This window comes from Notamacropus eugenii, chromosome 1, assembly GCF_028372415.1.
Source record: "Notamacropus eugenii isolate mMacEug1 chromosome 1, mMacEug1.pri_v2, whole genome shotgun sequence".
Lineage (NCBI taxonomy): Eukaryota > Metazoa > Chordata > Mammalia > Diprotodontia > Macropodidae > Notamacropus > Notamacropus eugenii.
In genome coordinates, this window is record NC_092872.1 from 469,331,793 (window position 1) to 469,351,295 (window position 19,503).

The 19,503-nt window shown below is 38.3% G+C and overlaps 2 protein-coding genes across 6 annotated transcripts in view; one reads left to right on the plus strand and one right to left on the minus strand.

Moving 5' to 3' along the window:
- RPGRIP1L (RPGRIP1 like) overlaps positions 1-5,175 on the minus strand; it is a 129,560-nt gene extending 124,385 nt beyond the window's left edge. For all 3 annotated transcript variants that reach the window (XM_072632226.1, XM_072632227.1, XM_072632225.1), the window contains exons 1-2: positions 4,926-5,175; positions 1,190-1,382 (exon numbers count right to left, since the gene is read on the minus strand). The gene's annotated coding sequence lies outside the window, so the exon portion shown is untranslated. The remainder of the gene's footprint in view (positions 1-1,189; positions 1,383-4,925) is intronic.
- A 31-nt stretch (positions 5,176-5,206) lies between these two features.
- FTO (FTO alpha-ketoglutarate dependent dioxygenase) overlaps positions 5,207-19,503 on the plus strand; it is a 417,587-nt gene continuing 403,290 nt past the window's right edge. For all 3 annotated transcript variants that reach the window (XM_072632230.1, XM_072632231.1, XM_072632236.1), the window contains exon 1: positions 5,207-5,364. In XM_072632230.1, the coding sequence (XP_072488331.1) occupies positions 5,320-5,364 (45 nt within the window). In that variant the 5' untranslated portion in view covers positions 5,207-5,319. The remainder of the gene's footprint in view (positions 5,365-19,503) is intronic.

Below are 19,503 nucleotides of genomic sequence, written 5' to 3' on the forward strand. Positions count from 1 at the left end.
ATTACAAATAATTTCAAATATCATCCATAAAAGAATTCCACTTTTTCTTTTAAAGTGAATTTCTTCTAGAAAAGATATATGCCATGAAATTAAGCATATAGTAGTGGCTAAGTAAGTATATTATTGATTGATGCGGTCTCTCATTGTATCCTGGGCCATCTTCAGTCATTCTGATGAATATCTGGTCACTGGATCCAGATGGCTCCTGAGAAGTGAGGCTGGTGACCTGCACAGCCCTCCCTCACTCAAAACAAAGTCAAGTGCAAGTCATGTCATCATTTCTCTGATGGCATGATCTTCTTCAGCAACGAAGGACGAACACAACAATTGATTGTTGCAAACCAATTCATAAAGGTAACTCAAATTCAATCAAAAGGTGAGGAATTTTCAAAGTTAACTAGTCAAATAGTTCCCTTATGGCTTTAATTTCCTCAACACGAGGATTTTAAAATAAAATTTAAAAATAAATACAATTATTTAATTATATAAGATATAATATATTAAAATGAACAAAAACTTTAAAATAAAATTTAAAAATACTGATGACAATTTTTTGATGACAAAAAGTTTACAAACATGCAGCACATGTGGAAAATTTTATCAAATAAAAATCATAGTTTAAGACATTTTACCTGACACATAATATAGCAGTGTCACCTTCCCTCAAGATTTCTTCCACTGTAAATGTAGCTGCCTTTAAGATCAAATCTATCAGATTGTAGATTTGTAAGTTACAAAATATCAAATACATACATACATACATACATACGTACGTACATATATTTGTGTATATATATGTGTGTATATATATACATATATATATATATACACACATATATATATATACACATCTGTGAGAAGAACCACATTCCAAGCCTTCCCTGTGGTGAGTGGCAATTCAGTTATTCACCAAATATTAAACAGTCATGGTTTTAGATTGTCATCTAATCCAATCCCTTTATTTTATATAGATGAGGAAAATGAGGCCCAGAGAGGTTAAGTCATACCATATACATAGGTAATAAATGACAGAGACAGATTTAAACCCAGTTTCCCTCCAGGCTATCTGATTTATTGAAACACAATAAAGTAACTGCAAATGAGTTGTAGGCTTCCCTCTAATTGTCTTGTCTCCCTTGACCCTCAGTACCAAGAGAATCAAGGAAGGGATTAAAGGTTCAGAACTCACTGTTATTGGTTCGGCAAGCAGTTGGGCAAAATGGAGAAAATGTCAGTGTTACTGAAACTAGAAGGAGTTTCATGGTAGCAGCCATTCCGATCTAGATTCACTATGGTCTGATCCTGTATTGTTCCACATCTTGTCTCTGCTCTGGATCTCTGAATGACCACCTCAGCTCTCCAGGATCTATCCCAGTTTCAGGCTGCAGAAACAGCAAACAGAAAGTGATGATAGGCTACCTTGTCTCATCACAGGTTCACAGCAAAGGTATCATTCTTCCAGTTACCTAGGTTTGCAATCATAGACATCCTCCACCCTTCATCCTCTCACATTGCCACCCCTCCTCATGCTCCCCAATTTGTACAGTTCACAAGTATTGTTGATTGTGCCTCCATAACATTTTTCACATCTGTCCCTCTCTTTCCATTGACTACTTCCACTCTAGTTCAATCAATTCATCAATCAATAGTTTAGTCACTTATCACTTCTTCACTGAATTATTGTAATTGCTTTCTAATTGTGCTCCTTGCTTTAACTCTCTCCCCTCACCAATCCAGCCTCCACACTGTTGCCAAAGTGCTTTTCCTAAAGCATAAGTCTGACCATGTGACTCACCTCATCAAAAAACTTCAGTTATTCCCTATTAATCCTCTAGAATAAGATATAAACTCCTCTGTTGGATATTTAAAGCCCCTCCCCACCCCTATCTGTCTCCTGCCTACTTTTTCAGCCTTATTACAAACTATCCCCTCAAGTATTCTATGGCCCAACCCAAATGGCTTATATCTCTTCCAGTTCTTATCTACAAGTGCTCCCCACAATACTGCTCCCACAATGTATTCTTTCTTCATTAGAACCCCTAGTTTCATACAAAGTTCTGCTGCCTCCTACATGAAGCCTGTTCTGCTTCTCTCTAATTGCTAGTTCCTCCTCACCCCATTTTATCTTGTATTTACTTCTCTGTATGTTGTTTTCATTGAGAGAACACCTAAATTCCTTGAGGGCAGGGGATATTTCACTTTCTGTACCCCTAGCTACTAATATTATGCCTGACACAAAGAGGCATTTAATAAATTCTTACTGATTGATGCCACACTTCTACTCAAAAACTTTCAGTGGCTCCATACTACTTACCAAACAAACTTGGAACTTCTGACCAAGGCATTCAAATCCCTCCATATTCTAGCTTATACCAATCTATCTCTATCTAATGATATTATAATGCTTTCTTTCTGTATCCCAAACTAAACAACTCTCTTCTTGGCTTTTATCCTATCTTCTCCTGCTTCTGAGCCTTGCTATTCTCATACAGTTTCAGTTTATGTCTTTCTTAGTTGGTAGAATATCTGACACATTTCCACTTTTTGGAGTTGTTCCCTTCCTTCAAGGAATCAATTCAGATGTCACTTCTTACCCCAAACCTTCTCTCACCTTCTCACAACTTGATCGCTACAACTGAAAGTGATCTCCTTCTCAAACTTCTCATAGGATTTCACCTGACTCAACTTTTCTGTCAGATTCTACATTGTACTATATGCATATCTGGACCTGGAGTATCCCCCATCATCTTCTTTTAAGAGTGGAAGAGTTTTGTCATTTTTCATCTTTGTATTTCCCAGGACACAATTCTTCACACATAGTAAGTGCTTACTAAATTTTGTTCAATTAATTTCCCTAATATGGAAAACAAGTTTTACCAGTTTTAATAATCGTGTCCCCACTGCACTGCTTATTGATGTGTTACATTGTTCCTTTCCTCAAAAATCTTTGATGATTCCCTAGTGAATAAATATCACAATCTTCAGTATGGCATTTCAGATATTTTGTGCTACTCCACCTTTAAAAGCAGTCATCTCACATCTGTCCTCCAATCATTCTTTACTAACTAGATTACTCTTTACAGACAAACACACTCTTCTCTCCTGTCTCTGTGCCTTTATTCAGTGTTCTTTAGGCCTGGAATGTCTTCCCTTCCTCTCTTTTCTGGCTAAATCCTTGAACATTCATTAAGGCACAGCTCAAATGCCACCTCTCCTATTATATGCCCTTTCTCTAATAAACATTTCCTCTTAAGATGTCACAAAGTGTTTTCCCCTTCACCCCAGATCTCTAATTCATTTAATTTTATTTTATAGTTATGTGTTTGCTCTAGACTTGAAGCTCTTCTGAAAGAGAATCTTCCTGCAACAATCTGTATAGCCCTCTGAACATAGTAAGTACTTAATATTATTGAATTAATGAAAGGGTTGACAAAAATAATCACTCAATATGAGTCACAAAACCTAATCGGATCTTAGACATAGTATCTGGGTGAGAGTCCTATGGCATTCTGCAATGATCATCCCAAATCTGGAGTACTGGACTCAGTTCTGGACATTTTATTTAGGAAGCAATCCAGAAGAAGGTGACTAAGATACTGAAAAATCTCAAAACCATGTCACATGGGGATCAACTGAAAGAAGTGAAGATGTTTAGTCCACAGAAGGCTTAGAAACGACACGAGTCATTTTAAAGTATTGGAAGGGCAATAAAGATTAAATTTGTACTTCTTAGCCCAAAAGGGCAGGACTACGAATAATGGGTGGATTTTCTGAGATACATATTTAGATTCAACTTAAGGAAAAATTTGCTAATAATTACAGTCACATCAATATGAAAGGAGTTAGAATGTAGTGGGTTCCCTCTCCCCACAGGTATTCAAGTAAAAACTGAGTGACCACTGTTATATTTTAAAGAAAACTCCTGCTTAAGTATGGGTTGGGCTAGATTAAATAATCAACCAACAGCATTTTTTTGAGTGTATGCTATTTGCCAGGCACTGCATTAAGCACTGAAGATACAGTTCCTGCCCTCAAAGACCTTACTGGACTAGGAGTAAAGGACAGGTACACAAATAAATAAAACATAAATAAATGGAAGCAGGGCACTACGAACTAGGGGGAATCAGGAGAGGCTTCTTGAAGACAGTATTTGAGCTGAGCCTTAACTGGCTGTTGAGATTCAAGAACTGGAGGTGAGGTATGGGCACTTAGGAGAGGCAGTGGATTGAAACTGTGCATGGGAACAGTAAGCAGGAAGTTTTGGGAAGGGGTGGGGGGAATGTGCCATCAGTCTTGATTTACATTTTTTATATATTATATGTACACTATATTATAATATTTTTATATATTATATATATTTATATTTTATATAAAATATATATTTTTATATTTTATATAAAATATATATTTTTATATTTTATATATATTTCTATTTTATCCTAGAGACAACAGGTAGCCACTGAAGATTCTTGGGCAGGGGGTGGGTCGCCACGGTTCGACCTGTGCTTTAAGAAATTGGGATTATTAATGTGGATGAAGAATTTGGGAGTTATGTGGCGGATGGACTGTAGAACTGGACACTGGGCGAGCAATTAAGCCAGGCGAGACGTGATAAGGTCCTGAACTCCTATACCATGATCGAACCCAATTAATGAATACTAGCATCAGTATCCCTCATCCATGGGATTTCAGCTCCCAATTCCCAAAGGGAGAGGGCACTGGGCTCCAGTCCGGGATGGGAGCCGGCAGGGTGGAACTGGTGCCAAGGACAAGGATGCTGAGGAGGCCCGGAATGGTTTTCTTGAATGGAGGAGTGGGATCGAGGACTTCTCCAAATGGAGAGAATGATCCCGATCCTTCGTGCACTCTTTCCACAAGTGGAGTGGCGCCAAAAAGCTTCCCCGCTCCCAGCACCCAGTACTCACCCCAGATCTCTCTTAGGCGCCAAGGCCGCCAGCTACCGTTGCTATAGCGCCCACATCGCTTCCGCTTGATGGCTAGAAAAACCTGAAGGAAACGAGGCAAGAAGGCCTTTGCCAAGGGCCCGCTGGGAAATGTAGTTCTGGCAAGGTGTCTCTCCCTGGTCGTACTTAGGAAAGTGGACTACATCGCCCAAAGCTGCAGCACGTGGAGCTTCCGCTGCTCTTCCTCCGATCCTCGCCCATTGGTCTCGACGTGACGCATCCCGGGAATTGTAGTTCTCTTGATTCGAATGGAAAGCGACACCTGACGGGAGGAGTATGCAGAGAGAACTACTAGGGAGGCGGGGCAACCGGGAAGCGAGGAAAACCGGCCCGCTGCAGCGGAGGCAGCTGAAGCATGAAACGAAACGAAGGCACTAGTGAGCAAGAGCGGGAAGCAAAGGTAGGGAATCTTGCCTGGGTCGGGGGCGGGGTTTAGGGCCTGGCCAGGAGCTGGGACTGAAGAGCTGGGGTTGCAGGGGGCGGTCCAGGGGTCCGGGAAGAGAAAGAGGAGATGGGGCTGCCCTTCCATGAGGAGCTGGGGGCTGCGGTCCTGGGAGGGGTTTCGACGCTGGTTTGGAGCGAACATTTGGTGTCGGGTGGAGAAGCTCCCCCTGCTCCCCCCATCCCCAGCCCCACCGCCCCTCCACGACCCCCCGCTGGGCGTCTCCGCTGGTGGCGGAGCTCTGGCCGCGGGCTCTCTGCGCGGGCACTTGCGGCTCCCCAGCCTCAGTGTCTCTTCCGTCCTGTAGCAATAATCGCACCCTCCGCATCTTTCCTTCCTCACCGTGCACCTTGGTGAAACCTTAATGAAGATGAAAAGCCCATGAGGTCCGCGTTTGTGCCAGCCTTTGTGGAAAATGCACATTTAATGCAGAAGGTTTTAGGGCAGCAGGGGACATTAGAAATCCTCAGGTCTATCCCCCACCCCCGCCCCATTTTACAGATGGAGAAACTGAGGCCCAAAGAAGGAAGGATGGTGACTTGGCCTTAGTCACCCGTTTTCAACGTGCATTTATTAAGCGATTCCTAGGTGCCCGGCACTGTGCTGACCTCTGGGGATTCAAAGGAAAGCAAAAGCGCACGCCCTCTTGGAGTTCATCGTCCATTGGGGGAGAAGACGTTGCAGAAAACTGTGTAGACAGAGAAGGTAGAAGGTAGTCTTACAGGGAAGCCTGTAGCAGTGGGGCCTGGGAATGCCTCCTGCCTAAAGAGGGAAAGCCCATGGCGGGGGATTCCAGGCTGGGGTGAGAGGACCAGCGACATCTCTAGATGCTGGAGGTGTCCGAACTCGAACCCAGGTCCTCTGGCCCCATTGAAAGCATTCATCTACTTTGTCGATGCTGTTAATTAGGGAAACCTCTTGAAGATAGCCCCTGTATCTGTGTAAATCTTTGATATCTACCCAGAGTAGTGTGTTGAACTGCCTTTGCCCTGAGGCTGCGTTACAAGTAAGGTTATTTTAGGATGAGGTCCCCATGAATCTATTTTGTAATGAAATAGGTTCCATAGACATCAAAATTTGGAGTTTATTTGATAATGGAATGCTCAGGTGAGCATCTGGTAAATGCTTTTTTGAAATTTGAGTAGTAGGAGAAGTAACTCTCCAGTACCCATTGCTAGAGGGGCAAGGTCTAGGACAGGCGTGGGGAACCTGCGGCCTGGAGACCACATGTGACCTTCTATGTCCTTGGGTGCAGCCTTTTGACTGAGTTCCAGTTTTACAGAACAAATCCTTTTATTAAGGAGATTTGTCTGTGAAGTTTGGATTCAGTCAAAGGGCCACATTTGAGAACCTAGAGGGCCACGCATGGCCTCCATGCTGCAGGTTCCCCGCCCCTTGTGCAAAGAGACTCATATTATCCAAACATTTTGTATAGTGGCAAAACTCTAATCCATCATCTCCATCCAAACCTTTCTTTAGGCCTTTTGCCCCTTGTTTCCTATATCATATACTTTGAATTCCTTCTCTTCTAAATGTCATCATCGATTGCCATACTTTTGTCAATATGGAGTATTCTTTGCATAAGTGATAGTTTGTGTTTGAACATAATAATAGCTACCATGTATAGAGTATTTTAAGGTTTGTAGAGTGCTTTACAAATATCATCTCATTTTATCTTCATTATAACCCTGGGAGACAGGTGCTATGATTATCATCTCCATTTTACTGATGAGGAAACTTAGGCAGAAATGAAGTGTCTTGCCCAGGGTCACACAGCTAGTAAGTGTCTGAGGCCAACTTTGAACTAAGATCTAATTGGCTTCAAGTGCGGCACCCTAGCTCTAGGGGCTTTCTTTCAGATTATCAATGCTCTAAAGCTCTGAAGCTATATCTACATCCTGTGAATCCCATCATAGGATTATAATAATAATTGCTAACGTGTATATATTTTTTTAAGGTTTGCAAAGTGTTTTACATATATTATTTTTATATATATTTAGGATTGAAAGGGACCACGAAGGGAATCTAATTCTATTTCCAAGATCTTCTTTTCTCTTCTGTGAAAAAAAAAAAGTTTCAGTGGCCCTCTTTTTGGTCATCGTTATTGTTAACTCTGCTTCTTTACAACCCCACTCCATTAAAAACAAAACACTGAAAGAAAAAAAAAGCCTTGTAGCAAGCATAGTCAAATAAAATGTACACACATGATGGCCCTGTCTAAAAACGTATGCCTCTTTCTTCAACTCAGTGAGTAAGTAAGGCCTCTAAAGACGTGGTTGGTCACTGCATTGATCAGATTACTCAAGTCTTTCCAAGTTGGTTTCTTTACAGTGTTATCTTATTATAAATTGTTCTCCTGATTTCATCAACTCCATTCTGCATCAGTTATTAACTGCATTAGTTGATACTACCCAAGATTCTCTGAAATGATATCTTTTGTCTTTTTTTTTGTGGCACAATATCCTGTTACATTCACATACCACACTTTCTTTAGCGATTCCCTAGTTGATAGGCACTCCTGTAAATTTTAGTCCTTTTTTTCTCCCTTTTAATCTTCCCTTCAGGATTAGAAAGTTTATTTTCCTTGCTAATATATTCTTTCCTGCAGTTATCATCCCTCTTAACCCATCCCTCGTTGCTGCTTGTTTTTCTGTTGAGTTGAATGTGCATGTTCACACCTGTGCTTATATACATGTGTGTTCAACCTTCCCTTGTTTCATGTAAAAGTGAGGTTTATCTGATGTCAACTCCTTTTACTTCTTCATTTGTTTGTGGACACTTCTAATGCATTCCAGTTATGAAAAATGGCAAGTTCTACTTTCTCTTTTCATCTTTTCTATACTAGTGTTTTCTTTTTACCTTCTCTTCTCTTTCCAGTCTTAAGACCCAATCTTAAGAGCCAATCCACATTCATGTCCTGTGTTTTTCTTGTTTAAATCCTTCACTACCTTTTGAAGACATTAAGATTATGAAGGGATTCTTGTACCTTTTTGTCCTATTAGAATTTCAGTACTATATCATCTTTTAGTTCCTTTTATTTGGTGCAAACAAATTTAACTTTCAAGGTTTATCTTGACTCCTGTGATTGCATTTCACAGTTCCTATTCAGCTCTGCTCTTTTTATTGGAGGCCTGAAAATCCTCTATTCTATTAAAGATCTATTTTCCCCCTTGTGGGATTATACTCACTTTTTCAGTGAGTATATTCATATTGTTATTTTTGGTTATCTGCCTCTCTCTTTCTCCTTTTGGAATGTTGTATTCCACAGTCTCCTCTTATTTATAGTAGAAGCTATTAGGTCTTGTGTAATCCTGACTGTGATTCCTTTTTACTTTAATTTCTTCTTTCTAAATGTTTGCAGTATTTTTTCTTTAATGTGGGAACTTTGGGTTTTGACTGTGACATACTTGAAATTTTTCCTTTGATAAGTGGATTTTTTCTATCTTCACTTAATCCTCAGTTCTGTCTGTCATTTTTATTTATGATTTTTTAAATGTAACGTTCAGGTTTTTTTTTTTATCATGGTTTTCAAGGAGTGAGGGAGTAGAAGGGAACTGCATGACTTCTACTGGCCCTTTTCATTTAAGACATGTCACTGCAGATAAACATCTGGGCTAGTCATGTAAAATTTTAAGGTGAATTTTATAAGTAAGTTTGAGTGATTGAATATATTAGTGCCATAATTTAAGATATACACTTATTTGCAGATTATATAAAATATAAGTGATGATTGTCTTTTCAGTAAAAATAAGAGAAAGTTGAAAAATTAAATGCTTTGTTCAGTTTTGTTTTTTATGTTGATTAAAATGGTAAATGAAAAATAGCAGGTTCTACTCCCTCCTTTCTTCTTTTCTATGCTAGTGTATTCTTTTTACAATCTCTTCTCTTTCCCCTTAGAACTGAACCAATCTACCTTCATGCACTATGTTTTTCTTATTTAAATCCCTTAATACCCTTTGAAGACATTAAAATTCTGAAGAGGCTCTTGTACCTTCTTGCCTTATTAGAATTTCAGTACTACATCATATACAATCCCTTCTTTTTAGTTCACATAAACTGAACTTTCAAGGTTTATCTTGACTCTTATGATTGTATTTCACAATTCCTATTCAGCTATGTTCTTTTTATTAGAAATGCTCAAAAGTCTTCTATTCCATTAAAGGTCCATTTTTTTCCCCTTGTGGGATTATACTCACCTTTTCAGGGTTAGTTATTCTTAGTTGTCTGTCACTCTCTTTTTTCTTTTGGAATACTATATTCCAAGGTCAATACTTAGAATATTCATTGATTATTCCATTTGTGTAAGTATATCACACTCCACTGATAGAAATTTTAGCCCTCTCTATACCTTGGCAGATGATCTTCATAAGTTTCTGCAACCCAAAAAAATTACCTCTTTCCTAATCTTCTGATGATAAGGTTTTCTGAGCTAATGTAGGTGGGTCTTTGTAAAACAGGCACATAACCTGTCACTGGACCCATACTTTTGAAGTCTTTTGATCTTTGTAGTATCTGCCAGAACCTGAACTTCACTAGCATAGCCTTCCAGAAGCCATCTAGCTTCATTAGGTGACAGAGTTGGGATCCAAAATATCTCCATTAGTGGGAATGGATGAAGTCACATCCAGGGAAAAGGAAATTCACTAGAGACAAATGTAAAGGCTGTACACTCACAGAATGATAGGATCATTTAATTTTAGATTTGAAATAGACTTTAGTGATCATTTAGTCTACACTATCATTTTTTGTTTAGTTATTTTTCAGATGTGTCTGACTCTTCATGACCCCATTTGGGGTTTTCTTGGTAAAGATTCTGGAGTGGTTTGCTATTTCTTTCTCCAGCTCATTTTATAGATGAGGATACTGAGGCAAACAGTGTTAAGTGACTTGCCCAGGGTCTTGAGCTAGTAAGTATCTGAAGCCAGATATGAACTCAGGAAAAAAATGAGTCCTCATTCCAGGTATGTCTCTTTATTCACCATACCACCTAGCTACCCCATACTCTCATTTTACGGTTAAAGAGACTGAGGCCTAGAAGAGGGGAAGTGACTTGTTCAGGATCACATGGTTCGATAGGGACAGAGCCAGATTCATTGGATCATAGGCTGTAGAACTGGGCATAACCTTAGAGATAGATATATTCCAGTTCCTCATTTTGTAGATAAGGAAATGGAGGCCCAGACAAGAAACTTGGCCAAAGTCACATAGGTGACTAGTGGGAATTTGTCTACATAATTAGAATTTGATCCAAATCTGATATTTGGCTTTCTTGCCTTACATATAATGGACTAGCTATTTGAGTTTATCATATAACATTCTACTTCAGTGTACTTCAGCATCCAGAAAAATAAAACATCAATTTAGTCTTTTGGTAAAATTTCATCTTCCCAGCATGTTAGTTATATATGATAATATTACATAAACAGTTTTTGTAAAAATCACCCTTTTTTTTCTTATTAGCAGCAACAAGAAAGTCAAAGTTTACGAAGTGTAACCTAACCTTGACCTAGTCAGTAGCTTAACTGGACAGTTGTTCAGTCATTTCAGTCATGTCCTACTCTTCGTGAGCCCATTTATGTTTTTCTTGGCAGAGATACTGGAATGGTTTCCCATTTCCTTCTCCAGTTCATTTATGGATGAAGAAACTGGGGTAAACAGTGTTAAGTGATTTGTTTGAGGTCACGTAGTTAAGTGTCTGAGGCCAGATTGGATCAGGATTTCCTGACTCCAGGCCCAACACTCTATCCACTGCGCCTCCTAGGTGCCTGACTGGACAAGTGTATCATCTACCAGTTTGCAGCTCCCTTCACATAACAGTTCTGTTTGAGTCAGCGTAGTACAGCCCACTAAACTGAATCTCAAAGGCTTGGTTGGGTATAGTATAGGACTGGCAGCACAGGGACAAAACAGATCTTTTCAATGGTGGAACCATGTGCCTTTCTTGTCTTTATTACTAAAGGGGAAGCAGAGAAGACATCATTCTATGAATGAAATAGCAAGTGGGGAAAGCAGATATAAAAGAGTGGAGAGGATAAATTCACAAATTCCTTTTGTTGTTTGCTTTGAAAAATGAATCTATGATTCTAAGATCCTATAATCATTTTCGTTTTTTGATATAGCTGCAGATTTCATTCAGACAGCTAGAAGCAGAAACTTCTAGAAGTAGAACTGGCCTACCATGTCACTTCTCTACACAGCAGTCTCCACTGATTCTCTTTTCTTTCTACAAACAAATAAAAACCTCCTCTGTTCAGCATTTGTAAAGCCCTTTATAACCTGGCTCCAAAATGCCTTTCCAGCCTATTATTCAGTGAAGTAAGCAACAAGCATTTAGCGAGTGCTTACTGTTTACCTTCACCAAGCTTATAGGATACAGAAACAAAAGTGAAAGTATCCGTCTTCAAGGTATATTCATTCTAATGGAGTAGACACATGAATGCACGGAATCATATATACAAAATGAGTACTACCTTGTATTATATATACATATTGTATATGTTAAACAAAGCAGTTTATCTGACCTACGCAGATCAGAAAAGGCATCATGGAAAAGGTAACTCTTCAGATGAGTCTAGAAGGCAACTCAGGATACCAATGGGTAGAGGCAAGGAGGAAATACAAGCTAAGAATGAGGGATAGCTGGGAGGCAGCATTTGAAATGTCCTGTATGGGAAATAGCTAGGAGGGTTAGGTCACAAGGTAGAGACCAGCATGGCTGTTTCACACGGTGGAGAGTTGATTAACATATAAAAACAGTGGGAAGGTAAGAAGGGTCTGTGCATTCTGGTTCACCCAAACTGGCCTTGCTACCTCTCAAAAATGACACCCCATCTTCAATTTCTGTATCTTTACTCAAGCTGTTTGCTACCCATGCCTGGTTTCCTTCAGAACTTGGCAAATTTGCCATCTCTTTCCTCACTGAGGTCTTTCCTTATCTCCTTTGAAAGTCTGAATGAAATAAGGAATCAATTTTGGAGTCAGAAAGATCTGGATTCTTATCCTGCCTCTGATACATGATAGCCTCAGCATGCTACTAAGGCTTTAAGTTTTATAGTAATCAACAGATCAATCAACTTTTATTAAACACCAGGGACTCTGCAGGGCACTGGAGATACAAATACAAAGAATGAGACAGATACAGATCTATGTTGGTAGAAGGCATTTTCTCTCTGGGAAGTTCACTATACTGATGAAATCATAGGTCCAGTAAAACCGCTGCTACCACCAAACTCATATATACTTACATATGTACATATTTTTGTTCTTGATTAAATGTAATCTCCTTAAGTATCATTTGTGAATAGAACAGTGTCTGCCACATGGTGGATACTTTAAAATGTTTATTAATTTATATAGGTTGACTATATAGTTGACTCTGCTTAATCTTTGGAAAAGAAACCCAAATCTCACAATTCAGCAAATGGCATAGGGAGTGAATAGCATTGAAGCTTACTATATGTGAGGGGAAAAAACCCAATAAAAACATGTAACTAGTAACTCTACAGATTATTATGTCTTATGGTACAAGGTTAACAATAGATTATGAAGAAAAAAACGGGCTTTAGGCCTGAAAGGGACTTTAGAGATCATCTAGTCCCCCTAATTTTATAGTTGAGGAAACTCAGGCCCAGAAATATTAAGTGTCTTACTCAAGAGCAAACAGTAGGAAATAATAGAGCTGAAATTTCAGTCCAATTTGTCTAACTCCAGATCCTGTGCTGTCTCATATATAACATGAATAGTCATAGGATATTTAATTTCATTAAACTGATGAACTCCCTGTGTGAGAACTTTCCACCAAAGCAAATCCCTGTGATTTAGTAGATAAGTCCTAGAGAGTTTCAATCTGGTCCAACTCTCCACTTTGACAAATGAGAAAATGGTGGCCCATGGAATAAATGTGATGTAGAAAGGAGGGAATTGAAGCCTTTATACCTAGTTAAACAACTTGATAGTAGGGATCTGAACTCAGGTCTTTCCAACTCCAAACCACCGTTACTACAATGTCAGGTTGACTCTACAGTCACATGTAATAATAAGATTAAATAGTGGGAGTAGACCTATAAGAATTGTACAATATCATTACAGGTTTAGAGCAGAGGCTCTTACATTTTTTTGTGTCATGGACCCCTTTGGCAGTCAAGGGAAGCCTTCTTCTCAGAATAATGTTTTTATACATAAAATAAAATACATAGGAAAGAAACCACTTATATTGAAATACAGTTATCAAAATATTTTTTTTTAAATTCATGGACATCAGGTTAAGAATACCTGATTCAGAGGTGGAAGTGACTTAATCCAGTCTCCCTCATTTTACAGACAAGGAAACTGTGGCCCTGAGAGGTTAAGTGACTTGCCCAGGGTCACACAGGTATTAAGTAGAAGAGGCAGGACTGGAATCTCCAAATCCTGCACTCTTTCCACTGTGCCTTGCTGCTGTGGTCATCAAGCCATAGATGTACATTGGCATTCAATTCATTTGATAATAGAAACTGACTTTTATACCGCAGTCAAAAATGCTGCATGTCAGCTCCCTGTTCAGTAAGTTCCTGTGGCTATCAGTTGCCTCTGTGGTAAAATCCAAATTCCTCTGGCATTTCAAGCTTTCCTCTTCAGGCTTACTACACATTACTCCTCTTTACATGCTCCACTGAATGGACCAGGTGGCCTGCTTGCTGTCCCTCACACACGACTTTGCATCTCCTTTTCCCATACCTGAGTTATAGGATGGCTTAAATGCCCAGCATGCACTCCTGCTCTTTTCTATTGACCTTTCTGAATTCCTAGTGCTTGGCTGGGCACAAATGCTGCCTCTTGAGATCTTCCTATTCTGATTGCCAGTGACTACTCCTTTGCCCAACATTCTTTATAGTTGCCTGTATACATTTTGGATTTACTGAATTGTGTTCATGTTGTTCCTAGAAGACTAGCTTTTTGAGGAAAAGTTGGAACCTTTTGTCTTTGTATCCCCATCAGCCTGCACAGAGGAAGTGCTTGATCAGTGCTCACAAGAAACTTAAATTTGGAGGAGGTACTTGCGAATTATTCTTCTCTTTTTACAGATGAGGAAACTGAAACTCAGAGAGGTTTGCCCAAGGTTTGATGGCCAATGTCAGGGATGCGATTGAGACCTAGTTCATCATGACTCCAAGTCCAGATCTCTGTCCATTATATTACTCTGCCCCTCAAGGCAATTAAGCAGACATTTTAAAGTACCACATATGAGCAAAGCACTATGGTCTGTTTAAAGAAGAGATACTTCCATACCACCTTTTTTTACCTCTAGTCCCAGGAGAATCTTTTACCTGAATATGCTGACTACTGCTGGAAGATTCTTGTATTTCTGTAGATTAGTGAAATAGGAAGGAACCTAAGGATTTGAGGCAAGTAACCTAGAGTACCCAGACCAAGATTTAAGACTGCAAAGGCCAATGGGAACATGGAAGGTTCATTGATGATACTAACAATTATAACTAACAATTACACAGTCAGTTAAGGTTTACAAAGCTCTTTGTACACATTATCTTTTCCTAAGGTTCCTTTAGATGATGAGAGCGAAAGACCTTGAAAGTGAATCAGAGTATGTTGAGAAATAGAGAATTAGGGGCTCTGATAGGTCAGTAATATTGCATGTGGTCAAGAGGCTTTAGCATTTAGCAGTCATATCATCTTAGTGTGACTCGACCTTTTAAGACAATAAGAAGTCTAGAAAAATGGTTTCTTTTCCTCACTGAGTGCTCATATGTGTTCCCATATTTAAAAATGTTTGGGCAAAGAACAGCATTTATTATTGTTTTCCAGTAGGTCATCTAGTACTGAGAGGTGGGACATGATCAGGAATGTAGTGAAATGATTCATTGTGTTTATGGATTTCAGATTACTTTACAGTACAATTCCCAATACAGTGCATTGGTTGTTAGTTTTAAAATTGATTTACCATTTAACTCCTTGTTTATCACACTGGAATAAATATTTTTCTAGTGCTCCTTTTAGGTCATCAATAATATTTATTCTCCATATCTAATGTATTATCCTGCTTATGAATGATAGTAAATTTCTTAAAGGAGAGTCATAGCAAAAGCAATGTTTACATGCCATTTATATCCTATGCTTGACACTAGGAGTAAAAGAAATTTTGTATTTAAGACAATGTCACAGTCTCTTATCTTTTGGAACTCTTTATAGGAAAAACATGGTATGGAGAGAGTGAATAAAATAGATATGTTCTGTCAAGCGTCCAAATAGAAGCACGAGTTTTAAGAAATCATCTTCTAACTTTGGTATACCGTTGGATTTCACAGGCTCAGAGAAGAGATACATGATATCTCCTGGAGGAGGTAAAAGTAGGTCAGAAAGAGAGGAAGGTAGACATTTGCGGTAGTTGGACCCAGATTGCAGACACCTGAGACCAGCATGTACCTACCCCATTGCAAATCAGCTGGTTCTCCCTGGTTATAAGTATAGAGAATTAGATCCTTGAGCAAATGCTGTAGGCATGTCATTAGTTCTGTAAACATGTGCCATATTGTCTTACTGGCGACTTCTCAGCTGTTGGCTTTGGAAATGACGTATTAGTTAAAAGACCACAATAACTTCACACTAATGGAAGAACTACTGTGTAGAAAGGAAGGAGTCAAGGCCTTTATGCTGGTTGAAATAATACAAAACTTAATTGTAATAACGAGAGAATGACTGCCAAATTTATCTTTGTTTTAGAATTTCATGTTAGCTTTTAAAAGAACTGTTTCTGATCAGATGAAGGCCAGGAAATTCATAGTTATGATTCACATATCAACTTTTAGTCTGCCTTTTGACACCTTCATTTACTGATCAGATCATAAGATTATTGAGGCAGGAGAGTAAAAAAAAAAAAATGGGCTGATGGTACAACCTTAGCTCAGTCTGCTGAATTGAGTGTGATCAAAATCTCAATACTGCATTAATATGGATTTCCTTCTTTAATGTACATCCATCCATTATCTCACTGTTGTCCTTTATATGGCCTTTGGAAACAGAAAGAGATGGAAAAATGTTGTATTTTATACATACATACCAACATTACACACACACACACACACACACACACACATATGTAATCATCAATAGAAATGCTCTTTCACTAGTGACTAGAACTGGACAAATGAATGCACACATTACAGGTTATGTGGACTTAAGCCTGTTGTCATGTCAAGCTTGTTATTTTGGTAAATAGTGTGTAATTTTTAGCTGAATCAGCAGTCAGTATACTGCTAGCAATTTTTGTTTTAGTCACATTATTGGCTGGTACCACTATTAATGACACGATAATTGAGAAATAATAGTCATTGTTCTCATAAAACATGATCCTTATATTGGAACCAGCCGGGCAGAGGACTTGCATATGCAAACTGAAATAGAGGAAAGAATGACTAGCGAATGTTTCCAGCTTTTAAATTCATCAGACCCCTGCTGCTTAAATTGCCCCAGCTGTTAATGCTGGAACCATTACAGTAATGGACTCAGCAAATGAAGGAGAACGAAGACACGCACACTTTATTACCAGAGGGGCAATTTTCTCTTCATCTGTAATAGCAGCGGTGCCTAGTATTGATCAGACCATCAAGATACTAATCCTCTGTAAAATTACTTGTTATAACTGAAAATGTGTTAATCCAAATCAGTCTGTGTCCTGACTGTCTACTTACTATTGAATACAGACTATTAGATGGTTTATTTTTCATGATTTAAAGCCTTTGCCCCTGAAAATGGTTGGAGCTTCTTTCGCAACACTGAGTGCTTAATCTTTGCTATAGCCCAGGGTTGTCTTTTTGTTTTAAACAGAACATCACCCACTTAATTAAGGAGTGAGTGTCTGTCTTGCTGTCTGAGTTATGCCAGTGTTTTATGTTCCTCTAGATTTATTAAGCATCTTGTTTTACATTCAGCCTGTGGTTTGTGCTGTAAATAAAAATAGGCACATCTTGCACATATTAGAAATGTGAAGGTACCAAATGTCGATAAGTACCAGGGATGGGAGAAAGTTTGATTTATATTTCAGGCACCAGGTTGGGCTTTGTCGATTGAACCTCTAAGTAGGCTTCATCCTACAATCTTAGAAGCAGTGGGAGTGGGCTTTTTTGCATTGTTATCTGGAAAAGCTTATGATTAATTCTGCATGCTAGACCCACGTATTTATTTAGTTTAACAATAATGAAGCTTAACTTTTTTTTGCTAGTGATGATGACTAGAAGGAGAAAATAGACAATTTCTAAGAAAACTACATATTAATTACATCCTTTTATCTGCATTCAAAATTGAGAATGTTAGGAATTCTCACTGGTTTCTGTTTTTGTTGAGCAAATTGGGCCTTCTCAAAACTAGTATAAATTGCCTTTTACATATATATTTATGTATACATATAACATGACTACTGGTGATATGACTAAATAATAATAATAATCTTAAAAGAGCCCAGTGCTCCAGATTTTGTGTATCCAAATATCTGTTAGCTTTCATAATAGCCAACTTGGGAAGCTATCTACTTTACTGCCATTGCTCAAATATAACTTAGAACTGTTCTTTTGGTTTTTATGTTTTTATTGATATATTTTGTTTTGTCACGTTAATCACATTGCATTAATAACAACCAAATGCCATAAAATTATTTAAGCAAAACTGTCCAATAATTACTTTTTTGTATTCAATATAATGAAGATAGTCGATAGTGTTTGTAAGTTGCCACTCTTAAAAGTTATCATTTCTTAATAGACAGGAAGTATATTTTAACCTCTATTATCTGGAACCAATATTGGCCATTGTATCTGACTGAATGAATTCTTTTGTCTTTCTCAATATTGTTTTCAATTATATTATTGTAGCTGTCGGCTATGTTGTTCTTTTGGTTATGTTTCCTTTACTCTATGGTTTTAAAAGTTGGATGTTAGAATGTGAGTTTCTTGAGGGCAGTGATGGTATTTTTTTGCCTTTCTTTGAATCCCCAGTGCTTAGCATTGGCTTGGTACATAGTAAACATTTATTAAATGTTTGTTGGCTATCCCTGAATCTCATACGCATTTTCCCATGTTTCCCATCATTCTTTATGGTGCGATAATATTCCATTACATCTATTAGGCACATTTTGTTCAACCATTCTTCAATTGTTTGGCATGCAATTTATTTCTAGCATTTTTATATTAAAATAGTGCTTCTTTAAATATTTTGGTACATATGAGACCTTCCTTTCTGTAACTAACTTCTTTAGTTTATTAACCCAGTTGTGGAATTGCTACATCACAGGGAATATAAATAATCAAGTGATTTTTCTTTCATAGTTTCAAATTGCTTGGAACTGTTATTTTCAAAATCACCTTAAGCAGCTAGGTATTTTGAAAGGACTGTTTAACTGGTAAGTAAGAGTTCTGGGTTCTAGACCCAATTCTGGCTGTAGCTGTATGATATCCCTGAGCTTCACTTTCTTCATCTGAATATGGGAAAGTTGGAATAATTGATCTCCAAGGTCTCTTCAACATTCTGCAATGTTATGATGGGTAGTTTGTTAACCATACAAGATAGGTGGTCTCATTGGTTCATAATTATAACCACTTTGGACCAAAAATGATATTCCATATCTTAAGTGCTACCTCTTTTTGTGAGATCTTGCGTTCAGTAACTTCTGGATATTTCAAGATATGAAAATCCATTCTCAGGATTGAGAATTTTCTGGAGGATTTGCCACCCTTGAGAAAATTCAAAAGAAAGTGCCTTTGGTTCCACAGGAATTTCAGAATTGTTTCTAGCAATAACAGTATCTGGAATGAATGTGTGAGGGGACAGTATTAATCTGGTATCCTGGAATAAATGTATGATTTTCTAATATAACGTTGAAGGGGGACAGTGTCCATTTTAGTGTATGTTGTTTTTGGACTCTAAAAACAAAGCAGTAGGTATGCATAAGCAGTTTCAGAACTGTCATGATGCTGGCAATGACCCTGAAGCTTCCTCTGAGAGACCTCTTACTGGGACTTACCCCTGCCACATGAGCATATTACCAGGAACTGCTATTGAGTTACCAAGGAAAGGAAAAGTAAAATACAGACATGTTTTCTTCTGTCTAATTCC